Below are 24,562 nucleotides of genomic sequence, written 5' to 3'. Positions count from 1 at the left end.
TCAACAAGATCATGGCTGATCTGGCCGTGGACTCAGCTCCACTTACCCGCCCGCTCCCCGTAACCCTTAGTTCCCTTATTGGTTAAAAATCTATCTGTGATTTGAATACATTCAATGAGCTAGCCTCAACTGCTTCCTTGGGCAGAGAATTCCACAGATTCACAACCCTCTAGGAGAAGAAATTCCTTCTCAACTCAGTTTTAAATTGGCTCCCCCGTATTTTGGGGCTGTGCCCCCTAGTTCTAGTCTCCCCGACCAGTGGAAACAACCTCTCTGCCTCTAACTTGTCTATCCCTTTCATTATTTTAAATGTTTCTATAAGATCACCCCTCATCCTTCTGAACTCCAACGAGTAAAGACCCAGTCTACTCAATCTATCATCATAAGGTAACCCCCTCATCTCCGGAATCAGCCTAGTGAATCGTCTCTGTACCCCCTCCAAAGCCAGTATATCCTTCCTTAAGTAAGGTGACCAAAACTGCACGCAGTACTCCAGGTGCGGCCTCACCAATACCCTATACAGTTGCAGCAGGACCTCCCTGCTTTTGTACTCCATCCCTCTCGCAATGAAGGCCAACATTCCATTCGCCTTCCTGATTACCTGCTGCACCTGCAAACTTAACTTTTTGGGATTCATGTAGCGGTTATCACGTTCGCCTCACACGAGAAAGGTCCCCAGTTCGATCCCAGGCAGAAACATTATTTTCCCCTTCCCTTTTATAGGGGGCACTGGAAAATTGTGATTTTAGTGCCCAAAAAAAAAACAAAAAAAAAAAGAAAAACTCAAAAAAAACAAAAAAAGGAAAAAAAAGGGCCTTGTAAATGTCTGGTGTGTCACCCAGGTCGGGTGGCACGATTTAATGTTTTATGTTTTTGCAGGTAGACTCTAAAAGAGTTTCATGCACAAGGACCCCCAGGTCCCTCTGCACCGCGGCATGTTGTAATTTCTCCCCATTCAAATAATATTCCCTTTTACTGTTTTTTTTTCCAAGGTGGATGACCTCACATTTTCCGACATTGTATTCCATCTGCCAAACCTTAGCCCATTCGATTAACCGATCTAAATCTCTTTGCAGCCCCTCTGTGTCCTCTACACAACCCGCTTTCCCACTAATCTTTGTGTCATCTGCAAATTTTGTTACACTACACTCTGTCCCCTCTTCCAGGTCATCTATGTATATTGTAAACAGATGTGGTCCCAGCACCGATCCCTGTGGCACACCACTAAGCACCGATTTCCTACCCGAAAAGGACCCATTTATCCCGACCCTCTGCTTTCTGTTAGCCAGCCAATTCTCTATCCATGCTAATACATTTCCTCTGACTCCGTGTACCTTTATCTTCTGCAGTAACCTTTGGCACCTTATCGAATGCCTTTTGGAAATCTAAATACACCACATCCATCGGTACACCTCTATCCACCATCCACCAGGAACCTCATGCTTAGTTCTACCTATGTCGTTGGTTCCTGCATGGACCACGACAACTGGGTCTTCCCACTAGGTTGATTCCGGAGATGAGGGGTTGACTTATGAAGATCGGTTGGGCCTATACTCATTGGAGTTCAGAAGAATGAGAGGTGATCTTATCGAAACTTATAAGATAATGAAGGGTCTCAACAAGGTGGATGCTGAGAGGATATTTTCACTCATAAGGGAAACTAGAACTAGGGGACATAATCTCAGAATCAGGGGCCGCCCATTGAAAACTGAGATGAGGAGGAATTTCTTCTCAGAGGGTTGTAAATCTGTGGAATTCTCTGCCCCAGAGAGCTGTGGAGGCTGGGTCATTGAATATATTTAAGGTGGAGATAGACAGATTTTTGAGCAGTAAGGGAGTGAAGGGTTATGGGGAGCGGGGGGGAAATGGAGCTGAGTCCACGATCAGATCAGCCATGGTCTTATTGAATGGCGGAGCAGGCTCGAGGGGCCGAATGGCCGACTCCTGCTCCTATTTCTTATGTTCTCCCACTCCAAATTCTTCTCCAGTCGCGAGGAGATGTCTTTAACCGCGGCACCGGGCGACACAACCATCGGAACCCCCGGACACGGCTGCAGAGAACAGTATCTCTCCCCCTGACTATACTGTCCCCTACCACGACCACATTCCCTTTTTACACGCCCCACTTGAACTGCCTCCTGTTCCACGGTACCATGGTCAGTTTACCCAACCTCCCTGCAGTCCTTGTTCTCATCCATACAGGCAGCAAGTACCTCGTACCTGTTGGTCAAGGTCAAGGGCTGAGGCTCCTCCATCACTACATCCTGGGACCCCCATACCTTCCCAACTCGCAGTCACACCCTCCTGTCCCTGAGTAGTGACAAACTCTAAAATACTGCTTAAGCTCAGGGTTGTGACTGCCTCCTGGAACACAGTGTCCAGGTAACTCTTCCCCCACCCCTCTCTAATGCATCACAATGTCTGCAGCTCCTTGGGCTGCAGACATTTACCGCATATATGGTTGCTCGGGATCTCATTGGTCTCCACCAATGCTGCAGTTACAACACACCGCCTACCCTGTCCTACTCTAACCTTGTTTTATTTATTAATTAATTAGTTAAAGGTTTAATTTAATTGATATTTCTGTTTCATTGTAAGGGGTGTGTTACCCCGGGGTGTACAGTAAGAGGTGTGTACAGTAAGGGGGGTGTTACTCCGGTTGTGTACAGTAACATAGAAACACAGAAAATAGGTGCAGGAGTGGGCCATTCGGCCCTTCAAGCCTGCACCGCCATTCAATAAGATCATAGCTGATCATTCCCTCAGTACCCCTTTCCTGCTTTCTCTCCATATCCTTTGATCCCTTTAGCCGTAAGGGCCATATCTAACTCCCTCTTGAATATATCCAATGAACTGGCATCAACAACTCTCTGTGGTAGGGAATTACACTGAGTGAAGAAGTTTCTCCTCATCTCGGTCCTAAATGGCTTACCCCTTGTCCTTAGACTGTGTCCCCAGGTTCTGGACTTCCCCAACATCGGGAACATTCTTCCTGCATCTAACCTGTCCAGTCCCATCAGAATTTTATATGTTTCTATGAGATCCCCTCTCATCCTTCTAAACTCCAGTGAATACAGGCTCAGTCGATCCAGTCTCTCCTCATATGTCAGTCCTGCCATCCCTGGAATCAGTCTGGTGAATCTTCGCTGCACTCCCTCAATAGCAAGAATGTACTTCCTCAGATTAGGAGACCAAAACTGAACACAATATTCCAGGTGAGGCCTCACCAAGGCCCTGTACAACTGCAGTAAGACCTCCCTGCTCCTATACTCAAATCCCCTAGCTATGAAGGCCAACATACTATTTGCCTTCTTCACCACATGCTGTACCTGCATGCCAACTTTCAATGACTGATGAACCATGACACCCAGGTCTCGTTGCACCTCCCCTTTTCCTAATCTGTCACCATTCAGATAATATTCTGCCTTCGTGTTTTTGCCCCCAAAGTGGATAACCTCACAATTATCCATATTATACTGTATCTGCCATGCATTTGCCCACTCACCCAACCTGTCCAAGTCACTCTGCAGCCTCTTAGCGTCCTCCTCACAACTCACACCGCCACCCAGCTTAGTGTCATCTGCAAACTTGGAGATATTACACTCAATTCCTTCATCTAAATCATTAATGTCTATTGTAAAGAGCTGGAGTCCCAGCACTGAGCCCTGCGGCACCCCACTAGTCACTGCCTGCCATTCTGAAAAGGACCCGTTTATCCCGACTCTCTGCAAATTCTAGAAGATTTGTCAAGCATGATTTCCCTTTCATAAATCCATGCTGACTTGGACCGATCCTGTCACTGCTTACCAAATGCGCTGCTAGTTCATCTTTAATAATTGATTCCAACATTTTCTCCACTACTGATGTCAGGCTAACCAGTCTATAATTACCCGTTTTCTCTCTCCCTTCCTTTTTAAAAAGTGGTGTTACATTAGCTACCCTCCAGTCCATAGGAATCGATCCAGAGTCGATAGACTGTTGGAAAATGATCACCAATGCATCCACTATTTCTAGGGCCACTTCCTTAAGTACTCTGGGATGCAGACTATCAGGCCCCGGGGATTTATTGCCCTTCAATCCCATCAATTTCCCCAACACAATTTCTTGACTAATAAGGATTTCCTTCAGTTCCTCCTTTTCGCTAGACCCTCGGTCCCCTAGTATTTCCGGAAGGTTATATGTGTCTTCCTTCATGAAAATAGAACCAAAGTATTTGTTCAACTTCTTTGTTCCCCATTATAAATTCATCTGAATCTGACTGCAAGGGGGGTGTTGTCCCGGGGTGTACAGGAAGGGGGGTGTAGCCCCGGGGTGTACAGTGAGGGGGTGTACAGTAAGGAGTGTACAGGAAGGGGGGTGTTGGCCTGGGGTGTACAGGAAGGGGTTTGTTGCCCCAGGGTGTACAGGAAGGGGGGTGTTGCCCCGGGGTGTACAGGAAGGGGGGCGTTGCCCCGGGGTGTACAGTAAGGGAGGTGTTGCCCCGGGGTATACAGTGAGGGGGTGTTGCCCTGGGGTGCACAGGAAGGGAGATGTTGCCCCGGGGTGTACAGTGAGGGCGTGTACAGTGAGGGGGTGTACAGGAAGGGAGGTGTTGTCCCAGGGTGTACAGGAAGGAGGGTGTTGCCCCAGGGTGTACAGTGAGGGAGGTGTTGCCCCAGTGGGTACAGTGAGGGGGTGTTGCCCCGTGGTGTACAGGAAGGAGGGTGTTGCCCCAGGGTGTACAGTGAGGGAGGTGTTGCCCCGGGGGGTACAGTGAGGGGGTGTTGCCCCGGGGTGTACAGTGAGGGAGGTGTTGCCCCGGGGGGTACAGTGAGGGGGTGTTGCCCCGGGGTGTACAGGAAGGAGGGTGTTGCCCCAGGGTGTACAGTGAGGGGGTGGCTGGGTTGATGGAGGGAGCATTGTTGTTTTGCAGGATGATCAGATCCTGTTTGCTTGCAGAGGCTGAGTTCAGTGCTGTTCTTGAGCTGTATATTGGCTGATTCTGCAAACCCTCAGCAGGATTCTTCCAATCACATTAGCAGTGAGAGTCTGACGATAAATCAGCCTTGTTGGCTCCACTGGCAGAGAAACAATTGCAGCCAATTGATTGGTACTGAAGGCTGTGCAGTGCTGACTCACTGACTCAGCCTGTGGCAGTGTTGTATGTGCAGGGACCTGCATCAGCATCGTTACCCAGCTGCCGGAGGCCCTCTCTCGGTGAGTCCGGCTCACAGGCACATCACCGCTCCATCGAAAGCAGCTGGCAAGCTGGGAGGGCCTGGCTGGAGCCGAGCTGCAGCCGCGAAGGAGGCTACAGCAGGCCAACAAGTGCAGTCAGGAGGGTGCATCTGTGTACAACACCTTCCCAGCCAGTGTGTTGGCCCTGCCGAGAGCAGATACTGATGTAAGTACCTGGGGCTGGCTCTCAATGCTGGAGTACGGTGCTGCTCTCCCCAATGTCGATGCCCACCTCCCACTGTCTCTCCTGCATGTTGCGGATCTGCGGGATTGGGAAGTCAGCTGCAGCAAGGTAGATCCGGAAATTCCACACCTCCCCTCTCCCCACGGTCTCTGTGCCCAGCTACACAGCAGGCCTGAGGCTCGACCGCAGGCCTCTGGTCAGGCTGCTGGCAGCAATCCACGGGCACAGAGATACAGGGAGCTTGCAACACTGAAACAGGACACTTAGCCCAACCAGTCCGTGTCAGCAGACCACACGATCAGCTCTGCTGTGGTATTGAGTCACACCAGACGAGAATTCCAGGTTCCAACCTCGCCCTCTCCTCCTCTCGCCCCCTTGCCCACCCTTCCCCCTCTCTCCCCGTCTCGCCCCCCCCTTCTCACTCCTCTCTCGCCGCCCTCTCACTCGCTCCCCCCCCTTGCCCCCTTCTCGCCCCTTGCCCTCCTTCTCTCCTCTTGCCCTCTTAGCCCCCTATTGCCCTCTCACCTTCTCTCCCCCTCTTGCTCTCTCTCCCGCTCTCGCCCTCTCGCCCCCCCTTGCCTGAGTCAGCAGATCATGGGTTCAAGCCCGACTTCAGAGATGAGCACCTAACCTAGGCTGACACTTCAATACAGTACTGAGGGAGTGTTGGATGAGGCGTTGATGCGAGACCCTGTCTGCCCTCTCACGTGGAGCTAAAATATCCCATGGCACTTTTTGAAGAAGAGCAGGGGACCTTGTCCTGGTGTCCGTGCGAATATTTATCCCTCAACCAACATCACTAAAACAGATTATCTGGTCATTTGTTTCATTGATGTTTGTGGGCTGTCATTGAGCATGAAGCGGCTGCCCAATTTCCTCCATTACAACAGTGACTACTGGTTGTGAAGCGATTTGCAACGTCCTGAATGGGTTAAATTCTGAGGACATACACTTGGCTTTTATTGTCCTGAGTTAGACGGTAGAGGGATGATGTAATCGAGGTGTTGAAAAGGAGTTGATCGGCTGCATTGAGAGAAACTCTGGCGGGGAGTCCAGAACAAGGGGACAGAACCTTCAACTGAGAGCCAGGCCATTCCGGGGTGGTGTCAGCAACCAGGTCTTCACCCACAGGGCAGTGGGAATCGGGAACTCTCTCCCCCAAAAGGCTGTGGAGGTTGGGGGTCAATTGGAGCTTTCAAGACTGAGATCGATAGATTCTTGTTAAAGGGTAACAAGGGAACAGAGCTAATGTGGGTAAATGGAATTAGGATACAGATCAGCCGTAATCTGAATAGTAGAACAGGCTCGAGGGGCTGAATGGCCTCATCCTGTTCCTAACTTCCTAAATTCTTTCTTTCTTGAAATTACAGGCAGTGTCACAGCTGAACCTGATTGATCAGCGCACATCGTTGATTTCACCGAGGGAGCGGGAGTTTGGTGCAGACAGAGCTGGAGCCAGCGAGCATTCTCCCAGCAGCTCAAACACCTGAGCTGTCCGCCTTCAACACGTAATTATTGATCAACCTGGGTGCAATGGGGAGGCTGTATCAGCCCCAGGATCCACTGACAGTGAGGGAGGGCGCGCGGTGGGGGTGGGGGGAGTATGGCGGGGCGAGGGAGGGGGTGGGGGGAGAGGAGAGGGGGAGAGGGGAGGGACAGTGTGGAGGGGAGAGGGATGGGGAGGGGGGAGAGGAGAGGGGGAGGGAGGAGTGTGGAGGGGAGAGGGATGGGGATGGGGAGGGAGGGGGAGGGGGCGGGGGAGAGGGGAGGGGGAGGGTGGGGAGGGGAGAGGGAGGGGGAGAGGGGAGGGGGAGGGGATGGGAGAGGGAGGGGGAGTGTGGAGGGGTGGGGAGGAGGGAGAAGGGAGGGGAGTGTGGAGGGGAGAGGGGTGGGGAGTGTGGAGGGGAGAGGATGGGGAGGAGAGGGAGAGTGTGGAGGGGAGGGGGAGAGGGGAGGGTAGTGTGGAGGGGGAGAGGGGAGGGGTGTGGAGGGGAGGGGGAGAGGGGAGGGTAGTGTGGAGGGGGAGGGGGAGAGGGGAGGGGTGTGGAGGGTAGAGGGAGGGGGGAGAAGGGAGGGGAGGGGGAGGGGGAGGGGAGGAGGAGGGGGGAGAGGGGAGAGGGAGGGGGGAGGGGAGGGGAGGGGAAGAGGGGAGAGGGAGGGGGGAGAAGGGAGGGGAGAGGAGGGGGAGAGGGGAGGGGTGTGGAGGGGAGAGGGAGGGGGGAGGGGAGGAGGAGGGGGGAGAGGGAGGGGGGAGAAGGGAGGGGAGGGGAGGGGGGAGAGGAGAGAGGGAGGGGAGGAGGAGGGGAGGAGGGGAGAAGAGGAGTGGAGAGGGAGGGAGAGGGAGGGAGAGGGGATTGTGGAGGGGAGAGCGAGGGGAAGAGGGGAGAGGAAGGGGGATTGAGGAAAGGGAGGGGAGGGGAGAGGGAGGGGGAGGAAAGGGGAGAAGGAGGGGGGAATGTGGAGGTGAGAGGGAGGGGGAGGGGAGAGGGAGAGGGGAGTGGGGTGTGTGGAGGGGAAGGGGAGAGTGTGGAGTGAGAGAGGGTGGGGGAGAGGAGAGTGTGGAAGGGGAGGGGGAAAAGGAGGGGGAGGGGAAGAGGGACTGGCTATATGGAGGGGGAGAGTGGGCTAAGCTAATCCCACTGCCCCGCTCTCTCCCCACTGCCCGGTATTGTCCTCTGTAAGATATATTGATGGAGTATTTCTTGTTGCTGTTTTCTGTATGCACAGGGCCGCCGCTGCAGATGGACAGCTCCCCGGTGCCGCAATCCTCACACGCTGTCAGCAAGAACCTCGCCCATGTGGCTCTTTTCAACTTCCTCGACTCTCTGGCCAATGGAACAGTGGAGCAGTGTTACAGTGCTCGCTCGCGGAGCACGGTGCTCCAGGGCTTGTCCTTCGGGGGAGTCCCGACCGTCCTTGCCATCAACTTTATCCTCTGGCTGGTATGGCCACACCTGTCTCTTGTCCTGGGCTGATCTGATCCGGGTGTGTCTGAGACAGTGGGCTCCATCTGAACTCCCCAAAAACCGTGAAGTTGGGGTCGGCTCAGAGATCAAAATAGAAAAAAATCTGACGCAGCAACCCAGCTCGCCCACTTCCCGTGACATCCACTCGTGGGAGGTGGGTTGGGCGTTTAAATATTATAATGAGGCTACCTGCCTTCATTTTAACAGGAATTCTATTGGAGCAGGAGTGGTTCCTCCAGGCCCAAGGAGCAAACCAGATGTTTGGGAAACCCGTTCTTCTTCCTCTGACACGGAACGTGTTCCCGGGTCGGGTTCCGGGATGGTGCCTGGACGTATACAGTCCCTGTCTGCACAAAGCTGATATTGCCAATCCCCCTGCTCAATGTCGGTGCCCGCCCTGATCGGTCCTGTGCCCCAATGCACCAGCACTGTGTCAAACTCGCACACACTCCGCTTCAGCAAAGCCAAAGTCTGCCAAAGCTGCAAATAAAAGCAGAGAATACTGGAAATCCTGACCAGGTCAGGCAGCAGTAGTGGCAAGAGCAATTGTACATCCCTGTCTGGAGTAAAAATAAAACGGGGAAGGTGTCTCAACTGAGGCTAACAAGGGAAATTAAGGATAGTGTTAAATCCAAGGAAGAGGCATATAAATTGGCCAGAAAAAGCAACAAACCTGAGGACTGGGGTAATTTAAAATACAGCAGAGGAGGACAAAGGGTTTAATTAAGAGGGGGAAAATAGAGTACGAGAGGAAACTTGCTGGGAACATAAAAACTGACTGCAAAAGCTTCTATAGATATGTGAAGAGAAAAAGATTAGTGAAGACAAACGTAGGTCCCTTGCAGTCAGATTCAGGTGAATTTATAATGGGGAATAAAGAAATGGCGGACCAGTTTAACAAATACTTTGGTTCTGTCTTCACGAAGGAAGACACGAATAACCTTCCGGAAATACTAGGGGACCGAGGATCTCGTGAGAAGGAGGAACTGAAGAAAATCCTTATTAGGTGGGAAATTGTGTTGGGGAAATTGATGGGATTGAAGGCCGATAAATCCCCAGAGCCTGATAGTCTGCATCCCAGAGTACTTAAGGAAGTGGCCCTAGAAATAGTGGATGCATTGGTGATCATTTTCCAACAGTCTATCGACTCTGGATCGGTTCCTATGGACTGGAGGGTAGCTAATGTAACACCACTTTTTAAGAAGGGAGGGAGAAAGAAGGCGGGTAATTATAGACCGGTTAGCCTGACATCAGTAGTGGGAAAAATGTTGGAATCAATTATTAAAGATGAAAAGCAGTGCATTTGGAAAGCAGTGACTGGATCGGTCCAAGTCAGCATGGATTTATGAAAGGGAAATCATGCTTGACAAATCTTCCAGAATTTTTTGAGGATGTAACTAGCAGAGTGGACAAGGGAGAACCAGTGGATGTGGTGTATTTGGACTTTCAAAAGGCTTTTGACAAGGTCCCACACAAGAGATTGGTGTGCAAAATTAAAGCACATGGTATTGGGGATAATGTACTGACGTGGATAGAGAACTGGTTGGCAGACAGGAAGCAGAGAGTCGGGATAAACGGGTCCTTTTCAGAATGGCAGGCAGTGACTAGTGGGGTGCCGCAGGGCTCAGTGCTGGGACCCCAGCTATTTACAATATACATTAATGATTTGGATGAAGGAATTGAGTGTAAAATCTCCAAGTTTGCTGATGACACGAAACTGGGTGGCGTTTGAGCTGTGAGGAGGAAGCTAAGAGGCTGCAGGGTGACTTGGACAGGTTAGGTGAGTGGGCAAATGCATGGCAGATACAGTATAATGTGGATAAATGTGAGGTTATCCACTTTGGTGGCAAAAACACAAAGGCAGAATATTATCTGAATGGTGACAGATTAGGAAAAGGGGAGGTGCAACGAGACCTGGGTGTCATGGTACATCAGTCATTGAAGGTTGGCATGCAGGTACAGCAGGCGGTGAAGAAGGCAAATGGTATGTTGGCCTTCATAGCTAGGGGATTTGAGTATAGGAGCAGGGAGGTCTTACTGCAGTTGTACAGGGCTTGGTGAGGCCTCACCTGGAATATTGTGTTCAGTTTTGGTCTCCGAATCTGAGGAAGGACATTCTTGCTATTGAGGGAGTGCAGCGAAGGTTCACCAGACTGATTCCCGGGATAGCAGGACTGACATATGAGGAGAGACTGGATCAATTGAGCCTGTATTTACTGGAGTTTAGAAGGATGAGAGGGGATCTCATAGAAACATATAACATTTTGACGAGACTGAACAGGTTAGATGCGGGAAGAATGTTCCTGATGTTGGGGAAGTCCAGAACCAGGGGACACAAGTCTAAGGATAAGGGGTAAGCCATTTAGGACTGAGATGAGGAGAAACTTCTTCACTCAGAGTTGTTAACCTGTGGAATTCCCTGCCGCAGAGAGTTGTTGAGGCCAGTTCATTGGATATATTCAAAAGGGAGTTAGATATGGCCCTTACGGCTAAAGGGATTAAGGAGTATGGAGAGAAAGCAGGAAAGGGGGACTGAGGGAATGATCAGCCATGATCTTATTGAATGGTGGTGCAGGCTCGAAGGGCTGAATGGCCTACTCCTGCACCTATTTTCTATGTTTCTATGCTCTGAAAGTGTTTGATGGGTACAGTGTGGAGTGAGCTTTACTCTGCATTGACCCTGAAAATAGATTATAACTCAGAGAATGGTCTTTTGCTCAGCACTGACAGCCTGGAGTATGAAGCCTCAGCTGTTGAAGCCGGTTGGAGGACGAGGGCTGAGGCTCCGTGTGTTCGGCGAATATTAACCCTTGCTGTCTCTCTGTTTGCAGGCGCTGCTCTTCATATTTTCCTGCCTGCGGAAGGCGGCCTGGGACTATGGACGCCTGGCTCTGCTCATGGACAATGACAGGTTCTTCCACATTCTTTTTGTCCCCTTTCCTTTTCATCAGTTCCACCACCCAGTTAGTCCTGACCCGTCCCGTTCCCCGTCCCGTCCCCCCGCCCCCCTCCTCGTCCCCCCTCCCCGTCCCGTCCCCCCTCCCCCCTCCCCGTCCCGTCCCCCCGTCCCCCTCCCCGTCCCGTCCCCCTCCCCCCCCCCCCCCGTCCCGTCCCCCCGTCCCCCCGTCCCCCCTCCCCGTCCCGTTCCCCGTCCCGTCCCCCCGTCCCCCCGTCCCCCCTCCCCGTCCCGTCCCCCCCGTCCCCCTCCCCGTCCCGTCCCCCCGTCCCCCCGTCCCCCCTCCCCGTCCCCCTCCCCGTCCTGTCCCCCCCGTCCCCCCTCTCCGTCCCGTCCCCCCGCCCCCGTCCCGTCCAGAGCTCCTCTCTCACTCTCTCTGTCTCTCTCTCTGTGTCTCTCTCTCTCTGTCTGTCTCTCTCTCTTTCTGTCTCTCTCTCTGTGTCTCTCTCTCTCTGTGTCTCTCTCTGTCTCTCTCTCTGTGTCTCTCCATCTCGCTCTCTCTCTCTGTCTCTCTCTCTCTCTGTCTGTCTCTCTCTCTTTCTGTCTCTCTCTCTGTGTCTCTCTCTCTCTGTTTCTCTCTCTGTGTCTCTCTCTCTCTGTCTCTCTCTCTGTGTCTCTCCGTCTCTCTCTTTCTCTCTGTGTCTCTCTCTCTCTGTCTCTCTCTCTGTGAATCTCTCTCTGTCTCTCTCTCTCTCTGTGTCTCTCCGTCTCTCTCTCTCTCTGTGTCTCTCTCTCTGTCTCTCTCTCTGTGTCTCTCTCTCTGTGTCTCTCCGTCTCTCTCTCTCTCTGTCTCTCTCTCTGTGTCTCTCTCTCTCTGTCTCTCTCTCTTTCTGTCTCTCTCTCTGTGTCTCTCCGTCTCTCTCTCTCTCTCTGTGTCTCTCTCTCTGTCTCCCGCTGTGCATCTCTCTCTGTTCTCTCTCTCTCTGTTTCTCTCTCTGCGTCTCTCTCTCTCTCTGCCTCTCCCTTTCTCCTCCTGGCTCAAAGCCTGGTGTGGGAGAAATGGGTTTTGGTTCGTGGGGCACTAACACCAGTACTGGGATAAGGGAGCTGTTCCGTTGGGACGAGCTCCACTTAGACCAGGCTGGGACTAGGGTCCTGATGAATCAAATAACTAGGGCTTTAAACTAACCAGTGGGGCGGACGGTTCAGGTGAGCGAAAATGAAAAAAGTCAAAGAATAAGAAGGCGGCGACAATAAAGCAGGGTAGCACTGCGAGAAATAAAAACCAGAGCGTGACAGGAAAGGACAAAATGTATAAACATAAAAGTGAATCAGAAAGTGGGATCAAAGCAGGAAAAAAATGGTAAAAAAACAATTTTAAAACCTCTTTATCTGAATGCACACAGAATAAATTATTTGGCAGCACAAATAGATACAAATGGGTATGATCTGATGACCATTACAGAGTCTGGTTACAAGGTGACCAAGGCTGGGAACTAAATATTCAGGGTATTTGACAATCCGGAAGGGCAGGCAGAAAGGAAAAGGAGGTGGGGTAGCTCTATTAACAAAGGATGGGATCAGTGTATTAGTGAGAAACGATATTGGTTCAGAGGATCAAAATGTTGATTCAGATTGGGCGGATATAAGGAATAATAATGGGAAAAAATTCCTGGTGGGCCTAATCTATAGGCCCCCCAACAGTAGCTACACTGTTGGATGGAGTATAAATCAAGAAATAATGGAGGCTTGTAATAAAGGAACGGCAATAATCATGGGCGATTTTAACCTTATATTGATTGGGCAAAGGAAGATTTCATAGAGTGTATCCGGGATAGTTTCCTTGAACAGTACGTTGCAGAACCAACCAGGGAGCAGGCTATCTTAGATCTGGTCCTGTGTAATGAGACAGGATTAATAAATGATCTCCTTGTAAAAGATCCTCTAGGAAAGAGTGATCATAGCATGGTTGAATTTCAAATTCAGTTGGAGGGTGAGAAAGTTGGATCTCAAACCAGGATCCTTAGCTTAAATAAAGGAGACTACAAAGGTACAAAGACAGAGTTGGCTAAAGCGGACTGGGAAAATAGATTAAAGAATGGAATGGGATGGTTGATGAGCAGTGGCAGACATTTAAGGAGATATTTCATAACTTGCAACAAAAATATATCCCAATGAGAAGGAAAGACTGTAAGAGAAGGGATAACTATCCGTGGCTAACTAAGGAAATAAGGGATGGTATCAAATTGAAAACAAGGGCATACAATGTGGCCAAGACTAGTGGGAGGCCAGAGGATTGGGAAACTTTTAAAAGCCAGCAAAGAATGACTAAAATAATGATAAAGAGAGGGAAGATAGATTATGAAAGTAAACTAGCATGAAATATAAAAACAGATAGTAAGAGTTTCTACATAAAAAGGAAGAGAGTGGCTAAAGTAAATGTTGGTCCCCTGGGGGATGAGACTGGGGAATTAATAATGGGGAACAGGGAACTGGCAGAGACGTTGAACAAATATTATGTATCGGTCGTCACGGTAGAAGTCACCAAAAACATCCCAATAGTGGATAAACAAGGGGCTATAGGGAGGGAGGAACTTAATACAATCACTATCACTAAAGAAGTAGTACTCGGTAAAATAATGGGACTAAAGGTAGACAAGTCCCCTGGACCTGATGCCTTACATCCTCGGGTCCTAAAAGAAGTGGCTACAGAGATAGTGGATGCATTGGTTGTAATTTACCAAAATTCCCTGGATTCTGGGGAGGTCCCAGCGGATTGGAAAACCGCGAATGTAACACCCCTATTTAAAAAGGGAGGTAAACAGAAAGCAGGAAACTATAGACCAGTTAGCCTAACGTCTGTGGTTGGGAAAATGCTGGAGTCCATTATTAAGGAAGCAGTAGCAGGACATTTGGAAAAGCATAATTCAATCAAGCAGAGTCAGCATGGTTTTATGAAGGGGAAATCATGTTTAACAAATTTACTGGAATTCTTTGAAGATGTAACGAACAGGGTGGATAAGGGGGAACCAGTGGATGTGGTGTATTTGGATTTGCAGAAGGCATTCGATAAGGTGCCACATAAAAGGTTACTGCACAAGATAAAAGTTCACGGGGTTGGGGGTAATATATTAGCATGGATAGAGGATTGGCTAACTAACAGAAAACAGAGAGTCGGGATAAATGGGTCATTTTACGGTTGGCAAACAGTGACTAGTGGGGTGCCGCAGGGATCAGTGCTGGGGCCTCAACTATTTACAATCTATATTAATGACTTGGATGAAGGGACTGAGTGTAATGTAGCCAAGTTTGTTAATGGTACAAAGATGGATGGGAAAGCAAATTGTGAGGAGGACACAATACATCTACAAAGAGTTATAGACAGGCTAAGTGAGTGGGCAAAAATTTGGCAGATGGAGTACAATGTGGGAAAATGTGAGGTTATCCACTTTGGAAGAAAAAATAGAAAAGCAAATTATAATTTAAATGGCAAAATGCTGCAGTACAGAGGGACCTGGGGGTCCTTGTGCATGAAACACAAAAAGTTAGTATGCAGGTACAGCAAGTGATCAGGAAGGCAAATGGAATGTTGGCCTTTATTGCAAGGGGGATAGAGTATAAAAGCAGAGAAGTCCTGCTACAACTGTACAGGGTATTGGTGAGGCCACACCTGGAGTACTGCGTACAGTTTTGGTCTCCGTATTTAAGGAAGGATAAACTTGCATTGGTGGCAGTTCAGAGAAGGTTCACTCGGTTGATTCCTGGGATGAGGGGGTTGACTTATGAGGAAAGGTTGAGTAGGTCGGGCCTCTACTCATTGGAATTCAGAAAAATGAGAGGCGACCTTATCGAAACATACAAGATAATGAGGGGGCTTGACAAGGTGGATGCAGAGAGGATATTTCCACTCATAGTGAAAACTAAAACTAGGGGACATAGTCTCAGAATAAGGGGCCGCCCATTTAAAACTGAGATGAGGAGAAATTTTCTCTCAGAGGTTGTAAATCTGTGGAATTCTCTGCCCCAGAGAGCTGTGGAGGTGGGGCATTGAATATATTTAAGGTGGAGATAGACAGATTTTTGAGCGATAAGGGAGTAAAGGGTTATGGGGAGTGGGTGGGGAAGTGGAGTTGAGTCCATGATCAGATCAGCCATGGTCTTACTGAATGGTGGAGCAGGCTCCAGGGGCCGAATGGCCGACTCCTGCTCCTATTTCTTATGTTCCTCTCTCTCTTCCTCTCTCTGTCTCTCTCTCTCTTCTGTCTCTCTCTTTCTCTGTATCTCCGCCTCTCTGTTTCTCTCTGTCTCTCTTTCTCTGTATCTCTGCCTTTCTCTGTTTCTCTCTGTCTCTCTCTCTCTCTCTCTCCCTCTCTGTCTCTCGCTCTCTCCCTTTCTCTATCTGCGCTCTCTGTGTGTGTACGTCTCTCTCTTTCTCTCTCTCAATAGAATCATAGAAAAATAATGACACAAAAGGGAGCCATTTCAGCCCATCGTGTCCGTGCCAGTCGAAAAAGAGCTAACCAACCTGATCCCACCTTTCAGCACGAGGTCCATAACCCTGTAGGCTACAGCACTTCAGGAGCACATCCAAGTACTGTTTAAATGTGGTGAGGGTTTCTGCCTCTACCACCCTTTCAGGCAGTGAGTTCCAGACCCCCACCACCCTCTGGGTGAAGATATGTTTCCTCAACTCCCCTCTAATCCTTTTACCAATTACTTTAAATCTATGCCCCCTGGTTATTGACCATTATGCTAAGGGAAATAGGTCCTTCCTATCCACTTTATTTAGGCCCCTCATAATTTTATACACCTTAATTAAATCTCCCCTCAGCCTCCTCTGTTCCTAGGAAAACAACCCCAGCCTATCCAATCTTTCCAGTCCCGGCAACATCCTCGTAAATCTCCTCTGTACCCTTTCCAATGCAATCACATCTTTCCTGTAATGTGGTGACCAGAACTGCACGCAGTACTCCAGCTGTGGTCTAACCAGTGTTTTATACAGTTCAAGCATAACCTCCCTGCTCTTGTATTCTATGCCTCAGCTAATAAAGGCAAGCATTCTGTATGGCTTCTTAACCACTATATCCACCTGGCCTGCTACCTTTAATGATCTGTGGCCATACACTCCAAGGTCCCTCTGTTCCTCCACACCTCTCCGTATCCTCCCATTTAATGTGTATTCCCTTGCCTTGTTGCACCTCCCCAAATGCATTACCTCACACGTCTCTGGATCGAATTCCATTTGCCACTTCCCTGTGGAACTGCCAGTCGATCGATATCTTCCTGCAATCTAGAGCTTTGCTCCTCACTGTCAACCACACAGCCAATTTTTGTATCATCTTTAAATTTCTTTATCATGCCCCCTACATTTAAGTCTAAATCATTAATATATACTACAAAAAGTAAGGGACTGAGTACTGAGCCCTGTGGAACCCCACTGGAAACAGCCTTCCAGTCACAAAAACTTCCCATGCTTGATTAATCTGTGTTTTTCTAAATGAAGGTTTATACTGTCCCTCAGAATTGATGCCAGTAATTTGCCCACCACTGAGGTTAAGCTGACTGGCCTGTAATTACTCAGTTTATTCCTTCCTCCCTTCTTGAACAAAGGAACAACGTTAGCAGTTCTCCAATTCTCTGGCACCACTCCTGTAGCCTGGGAGGATTAGAAAATGATGGTCAGAGCCTCTGCAATTTCCTCCCTTGCTTCTTTTAATAGCCTAGGATATATTTCATCCGGTCCTGGCGATTTATCAACTTTCAAAGATGCTAAGCCCCTTCATACTTCCTCTCTTACTATGTTTATCCCGTCCAATATTTCATTCTCTTCCTCCTGAACTTCAACGTCGCCATCGTCCCATCTTTTGTGAAAACTGCCGCAAAGTATTCATTTAGTACCTTGCCCACATCCTCCGCCTCCACACATAGATCACCATGTTGGTCTCTAATAGGCCCTACTCTTTCCTTCGTTATCCTCTTGCTCCTTATGTAATTGTAAAACAACTTTGGATTTTCTCTGATTCTACTTGCCAGTATTCTTTTTGCTTTCCTAACTTCCTTCTTAATTTCCCCTGCACTTTCTATACTCTTCTAGGCTTTCTGCAGTATTGAGCTCACGATATCTGATATAAGCTTCCCTTTTTTCCCTTATCTTTCCCTGTACGCACCTGGTCATCCAGGGCGTCTACATTTGTAAGTTCTACACGTTATCTTTGTGGGAACATGTTTACCCTAAACTCCGTGTCCCTCGGTCTGGCACTGATTTACCTCCAAGTAACTGTTTCCAGTCCACTTTTGTTAAATCACGTCTCAGCCTAGTAATGTTGGCTTTCCCCCAATTTAGAACCCTTATTCCTGTTTTTTCTTGAACCTTATCCATAATGATGCTAAAACTAACTGAGGTATGATCACTACCACAAAATGCTCTCCCACTGTTACTCCTTCCCCCTGCCCAGCTTCATTCCCTAACACTAAATCCAGAACTTCCCCCCCCCCCCCCCCTTCTTGTTGGGCTTGCTACATATTGGCTAAAAAGAGTTTCCAGAATGCAATTTAGGAATTCTGTGCCCTCTGTCCCTTTTACACGATAGTATCCCAGTTAATGTTCGGGTCATTGAATTTCCCAACTATTACTGCCCTATTATTTTTGCACTTGAAAGAAATGTACCTACAAATTTCTCTTCTATCTCCCTCTGACAGTTTGGGGGTGTATAGTACACTCCCAGCAGTGTGATCGCCCCTTTTTTGTTCTTTAATTCAACCCATATGGCCTCGTTTGATGATCTCTTTAACATATCATCCCTACTCACAACTGTAATTGTTTCTTTAATCAGTACTGCAACTCCCCCCCCCCCGCCAATCCTTTTTTTACCCCCCCCCCTCTGTCCTGCCTGAAAACCCTGTAACCAGGAATGTTGAGCTGCCATACCTGCCTCTCTTTCAGCCATGTCTCAGTAATAGCTATAATATCATACTCCCAAGTGTCCACCTGTGCCCTCAGCTCATCTGCTTTATTCCCCAGAGTCCTTGCATTGAAGAATATACCATTTAGCACGCCCAAACTCCCTTCTTGTCTATTTTCTAGCCTTTGTTTCCTCTGCCTTCCAAACTCGCTTACTAATTTCCTGCCTTCCAATTCCAGCTTTACTTCTCTCCCTTCTGACAATACTCTCAGATTCTCCACCCCCCATCCCCCTGCCAAGCTAGTTTAAACCCTCCCCAACAGCACTAGCAAACGCCCCCGCGAGGATATTGGTCCCGGCTCTGTTGAGGTGCAACCCGTCTGGTTTGTACAGGTCCCATCTCCTCCACAAATGGTTCCAATGCCTCAGGAATCTAAAGCCCTCCCTCCTGCACCATCTCTCTAGCCACGCGTTCATCTGCTCTATCCTCCTATTTCTGTACTCACTCGCGTGTGGCACCGGCAGTAATCCAGAGATTACTACCTTTGAGGTCCTGCTTTTTAATCTCTTTCCTAACTCCCTAAACTCTGCCTGCAGGACCTCATCCCTTTTTCTACCGATGTCATTGGTCCCGATATGGACCATGACCTCTGGCTGTTCTCCCTCTCCCCCCAGTTAGTCTTTGCGACTCTCTCAGTCTCTCTCTCTGCGTCTCTCTCTCTCTCTCTCTCTCTCAGTCTCTGTCTCTCTGTCTCTCTCTCTCTCTCTCTCTCTCTCTCGGCAAGAGAAGAAATAACCAGCCGTGGATAACCAAGGAAATAAAGGAAAGTATCAAATCAAAGACCAATGCGTATAAGGTGGCCAAGGTTAGTGGGAAACTAGAGGATTGGGAAGATTTTAAGCAACAGCAAAGAATGACTAAAAAAGCAATAACGAAAGGGAAGATAGATTACGAAGGTAAACTTGCGCAAAACATAAAAACAGATAGTAAAAGCTTTTACAGATATATGAAACGGAAAAGAGTGACTAAAGTAAATGTTGGTCCCTTAGAAGATGAAAAGGAGGATTTAATAATGGGAAATGTGGAAATGGCTGAGACCTTAAACAATTATTTTGCTTCGGTCTTCACAGTGGAAGACACAGAAACCATGCCAAAAATTGCTGGTCATAGGAATGTGGGAAGGGAGGACCTTGAGACAATCACTATCACTAGGGGGGTAGTGCTGGACAGGCCAATGGGACTCAAGGTAGACAAGTCCCCTGGTCCTGATGAAATGCATCCCAGGGTATTAAAAGAGATGGCGGAAGTGAAAGCAGATGCATTTGTTATAATCTACCAAAATTCTCTGGACTCTGGGGAGGTACCAGCGGATTGGAAAGCAGCTAATGTAACGCTTCTGTTTAAAAAAGGGGGCAGACAAAAGGCAGGTAACTATAGGCCGGTTAGTTTAACATCTGTAGTGGGGAAAATGCTTGAAACTATCATTAAGGAAGAACTAGCGGGACATCTAGATAGGAATAGTGCAATCAAGCAGACGCAGCATGGATTCATGAAAGGGAAATCATGTTTAACTAATTTACTGGAATTCTTTGAGGATATAACGAGCATGGTGGATAGAGGTGTACCGATGGATGTGGTGTATTTAGATTTCCAAAAGGCATTTGATAAGGTGCCACACAAAAGGTTACTGCAGAAGATAAAGGTACACGGAGTCAGAGGAAATGTATTAGCATGGATAGAGAATTGGCTGGCTAACAGAAAGCAGAGAGTCGGGATAAATGGGTCCTTTTCGGGTTGGAAATCGGTGGTTAGTGGTGTGCCACAGGGATCGGTGCTGGGACCACAACTGTTTACAATATACATAGATGACCTAGAGGAGGGGACAGAGTGTAATGCAACAAAATTTGCAGATGACACAAAGATTAGTGGGAAAGCGGGTTGTGTAGAGGACACAGAGAGGCTACAAGGAGATTTGGATAGGTTAAGCGAATGGGCTAAGGTTTGGCAGATGGAATACAATGTCGGAAAGTGTGAGGTCATCCACCTTGGGAAAAAAAACAGTAAAAGGGAATATTATTTGAATGGGGAGAAATTACAACATGCTGTGGTGTAGAGGGACCTGGGGGTCCTTGTGCATGAAACTCTTTTGAGTTCACCTGTGAAAACATAAAAACAATAAACGGTGCCACCCGACCTGGGTGACACTCCAGACATTTTCAAGGCCCTTTTTTTCCCCCCTTTTTTTTTTTTTTTTTTGGGCACTAAAATCACAATTTTCCCCAGTGCCCCCTATAAAAGGGAAGGGGGACACTAAAAGCACCGGCAATTAAAACAAATTAAACTTTAAAACGTAAAATCAAATTAAAATTTGGTTGCCGGGCGTGATGATGCACTCCAGTCCCTCCGGTGCCCACCTCTCGCGGAAGGCCGCGAGCGTACCGGTGGACACCGCGTGCTCCATCTCCAAGGACACCCTGGACCGGATGTAAGAGCGGAAGAGAGGCAGGCAGTCAGGTTGAACGACCCCCTCGACCGCCCGCTGCCTGGACCGGCTGATGGCACCCTTGGCCGTGCCCAGGAGCAGTCCTACGAGGAGGCCTTCGGACCTACCCGCTCCCCTCCGCACAGGGTGCCCAAAGATCAGGAGAGTGGGACTGAAGTGCAGCCAGAATTTCAGGAGCAGCCCCTTCAAATAGTGGAACTCCTTGTGCATGAATCCCAAAAAGTTAGTTTGCAGGTGCAGCAGGTAATCAGGAAGGCGAATGGAATGTTGGCCTTCATTGCGAGAGGGATGGAGTACAAAAGCAGGGAGGTCCTGCTGCAACTGTATAGGGTATTGGTGAGGCCGCACCTGGAGTACTGCGTGCAGTTTTGGTCACCTTACTTAAGGAAGGATATACTGGCTTTGGAGTGGGTACAGAGACGATTCACTCGGCTGATTCCGGAGATGAGGGGGTTACCTTATGATGATAGATTGAGTAGACTGGGTCTTTACTCCTGGAGTTCAGAAGGATGAGGGGTGATCTTATCGAAACATTTAAAATCATGAAAGGAATGGACAAGATAGAGGCAGAGAGGTTGTTTCCACTAGTCGGGGAGACTAGAACTAGGGGGCACAGCCTCAAAATACGGGGGAGCCAATTTAAAACCGAGTTGAGAAGGAATTTCTTCTCCCAGAGGGTTGTGAATCTGTGGAATTCACTGCCCAAGGAAGCAGTTGAGGCTAGCTCATTGAATGTTTTCAAATCACAGATAGATAGATTTTTAACCGATAAGGGAATTAAGGGTTACGGGGAGAGGGCGGGTAAGTGGAGCTGAGTCCACGGCCAGATCAGCCATGATCTTATTGAATGGCGGAGCAGGCTCGAGGGGCTAGATGGCCTACTCCTGTTCCTAATTCTTATGTTCTTATGTTCTTATGTTCTCAATCTCTGTCTCTCTCTCTCTCTCAGTCTCTGTCTCTCTGCGTCTCTCTCTCTCTCTCTCTGTCTCGGTCTCTCTGCGTCTCTCTCAGTCTCTATCTCTGCATCTCTCTCTCTCACTCTGTCTCTCTCTCTCTGTCTCCGTCTCTCTCTCTCTGCATCTCTTTCTCTTTCTCTCTCTCTCTGCGTCTTGCTCCATGTCCTCCTTTCTCATGCTCTCTGCATCTCTGCCTCCCTCTGTCTCTGTCTCTGTCTCTCTCTCTCTCTCTGTCACTGTCTCTCTCTCTCTGCCTCTCTCTGCGTCTCTCTTTTCTGTGTCTCTCTGCTTGTCTCTGTCTCTGTCTGTCTTTCTCACTCTCCTTTGCTCTCTCTTTCTGCAGCACTCCAGCCCTCTCACTCTCCCTGTCTCTCTGACTCTCTCTCTTTCTGTCACTCTCTCTCTCTCTCTCTCTGTCTCTCTCTCTCTGCATCTCTCTCTCTCACTGTGTTCTCTCCTTCTCTGCGCCTCACTGAGAGAGAGACAGAGAGAGAGACCACGAGGGCGGGGAAGAGAGAGAGGGAGAGAGAGAGAGAAGGGGGGAGACAGAGAGACAGACAGGGAGACAGTCTCTCTGTCTGTGCCCTTCTCTCTCCCTCTCTCTGCGTCTCTCTCTCTCTCTGTCACTCTATCTCTCTCTCTGCATCTCTCCATCTCATTGTCGCTCTCTCTCTGTGTCTCTCTCTCTTGCTGTCTCCCTGTCTGTCTCTCTGTCACCCCCCTTCTCTCTCTCTCCCTCTCTCCCTTCCCCTCTCTCATGCTCTCTCTCCCCGTCTCTCTCTCACTCTGCACCTCTCTCTCTTTCTCTCTCTCTCTCTCTCTCTGTCTCCCCCCCCCCGCCCCCACGCTCCACCCCTCTCTCCCTTCCTCTCTCCTGCTCTCTCTCTGCCTACTCCCCTCGCTCTGTCTCTGCGTCCTTCTCTCTCTCTTTGTGTGTCTCTCTATGTCTACCCGCTCTCCCCCCTCTCTCCCTCCCTCTCTCTCTCTCTCTCTGCCTCCTCCCCTCTCTCTCTCTGTCTCTCTCTCTCTGCGTCTTTCTCTCTCTCTTTGTGTCTCTCTCTCTGTCTCCCCCCCCCCCCCTCTCTCTCCCCTCTCTGTCTCACCCTCTCTCTCCCCTTTCTGTGATTCGCAATGCCTCTGGGAGCGTGGAAGTGTGCCATTATGTTTAAAGATCTTTATCCTTTACATTCTGCAGCCTGACCTCTCTGTTTTATGGGGAACCGACTGAAAAGGAGAAGTCCCCGTCTGAGAGCAGCCCCACCGAGCTGGAGAGTAAAGATGTGGTACGTGAGCATTTGTGCATGTTAACTGACTTTCTCCAATTCCGTGCCTTTGTGTGTTTGTGGAACTTTAAACAAAGTATTCTGGAAATCCATATAAACTACATCCATAGACATTCTCCACTCTACAATTTAGTTACATCCTCATAAAAAATTAAACTCTATTTAGAAACATAGGGCTCGAACCTCCACTTTTTTTTTGCCTGCTTAACGCGCACCTAACGTCGATTTTATCGCTGAAATGACATATAACGCCCAGATATCGCCCATTCTGGCACAAAATGGTAACTGACGGGCATTTTTAGGAGACTTATCGGCGAGCATTATTTTCCCAATGGGCTTAACGCTGGGAAAAAATATTACCGCCTGCCCATTTTTTTGGGGCGGAATCAGCAGAATGGGCGATTTCAACATCCATATTATCGCCCAGTGTTACTTTCCTTACGGAATTAACGCAGAGATTCAATATTAACGCCCGCCCACTGTTTTTTTGTCAAAAAGAGCATATTTACCCAAACTAGTGGCCATGGAGATCGCCCATTGTCAATTTCACCACCTCGCACACATATCGCCCACAATATCGCTCGCTCAAAAAACCGCCCACAAAAAGTGGAACTAACCAGGCTGGACGCCAGCGGTGTGACTGGCATTTGTTAAATCCCACTCTTACGTGAGGAGCTGATATCAGAACAATTTGCCTGAAAGAGCACTGATGTGAGTGACAACACTGACACACTGCTGTGTGTGTGCAGCTCAGACATTAATGGTGCCCATCACCTTGGTGCCAGTTAAAGTTTACATTGATTGATGTTAAGTTGTATTTAACCCTTTCATGGTAAGGAATCACCAGGTTGGAGTGGTCCAGCTATCTGAGACAATGCGCAACAAGGTTATGTTCAATAACAAAAGTTTAATACCAACATTGGTCTGAAATCATAAGTATCACAGCCAATAACACCCAAACCCCACCCACACCCCACTTTTCCCACCATTGACATAAATCACATGGTCAACATGTCCAACAGCACAGAATGCAAAGGCAAAGCAGGAGCATGGTCCCCAGTCCCCATACATTGCAACAAATGGCATACACCCAGATGGAGATATAACACAGCCATCTCCTGCGGACATGCACCTCACTTTCCTTCCCCCCTCTCCTTCACCCCACCTCTACCCCTTCCCCTCCTCGCTCCATGGTGCCTGGCCGAGGAGCTCCTCAGGCGGTGCCTCATTGGGAGGGATGAAGACAGATGCGGTGGTTGGATGGGTACGGGAGCGGGGAGTGCTGAGGGGGCAACATTCTCTGGTGCAGAAGCAGGATCTTGGTCCTTGCTCACATCTGTCGTTCGCAGTGGTGGTGTGGAGCCTAGGGGTGGAGTGCCGCGCTCGGGGACCACTGGGAGGTCTGTGGCAGCAGTGTTCCTGGCTATCGCATCCAGGGACTCCGCCATGCGCGGAATGTACTCGGTCATGGTGGCCAGATGTCGGGTTATGCCCCCCAATGCTTCGATGAGCTGGTCACCAATGTCTACAATCCTCCTGGCCAACTGTACCATCTCTCCGCTGTCATGTCACGCTTGTGAAACAGACCTGCTGTGTCCACGAGGCCTCTGCTGGGTTGGCCACGTCCTGGGGACAAATGGGGTGCCCTGTGGCG

General features: G+C 49.2%; 1 protein-coding gene across 1 annotated transcript in view; it reads left to right on the top strand.

The window, feature by feature from the left end:
• The first annotated feature begins 5,355 nt into the window (after positions 1-5,355).
• The window catches only part of tmem63c (transmembrane protein 63C), a 192,514-nt gene continuing 173,307 nt past the window's right edge, over positions 5,356-24,562 (top strand). The window contains exons 1-5 of the mRNA XM_070871360.1: positions 5,356-5,383; positions 6,772-6,909; positions 8,129-8,343; positions 11,199-11,278; positions 22,821-22,908. Of these exons, the coding sequence (XP_070727461.1) occupies positions 8,143-8,343; positions 11,199-11,278; positions 22,821-22,908 (369 nt within the window). The 5' untranslated portion in view covers positions 5,356-5,383; positions 6,772-6,909; positions 8,129-8,142. The remainder of the gene's footprint in view (positions 5,384-6,771; positions 6,910-8,128; positions 8,344-11,198; positions 11,279-22,820; positions 22,909-24,562) is intronic.

Source organism: Pristiophorus japonicus, unplaced genomic scaffold (assembly GCF_044704955.1).
Source record: "Pristiophorus japonicus isolate sPriJap1 unplaced genomic scaffold, sPriJap1.hap1 HAP1_SCAFFOLD_246, whole genome shotgun sequence".
Taxonomy (NCBI): domain Eukaryota; kingdom Metazoa; phylum Chordata; class Chondrichthyes; family Pristiophoridae; genus Pristiophorus; species Pristiophorus japonicus.
The sequence above is the reverse complement of the archived record's forward strand: the minus strand, read 5'-3'. Positions and strand labels throughout refer to the sequence as shown.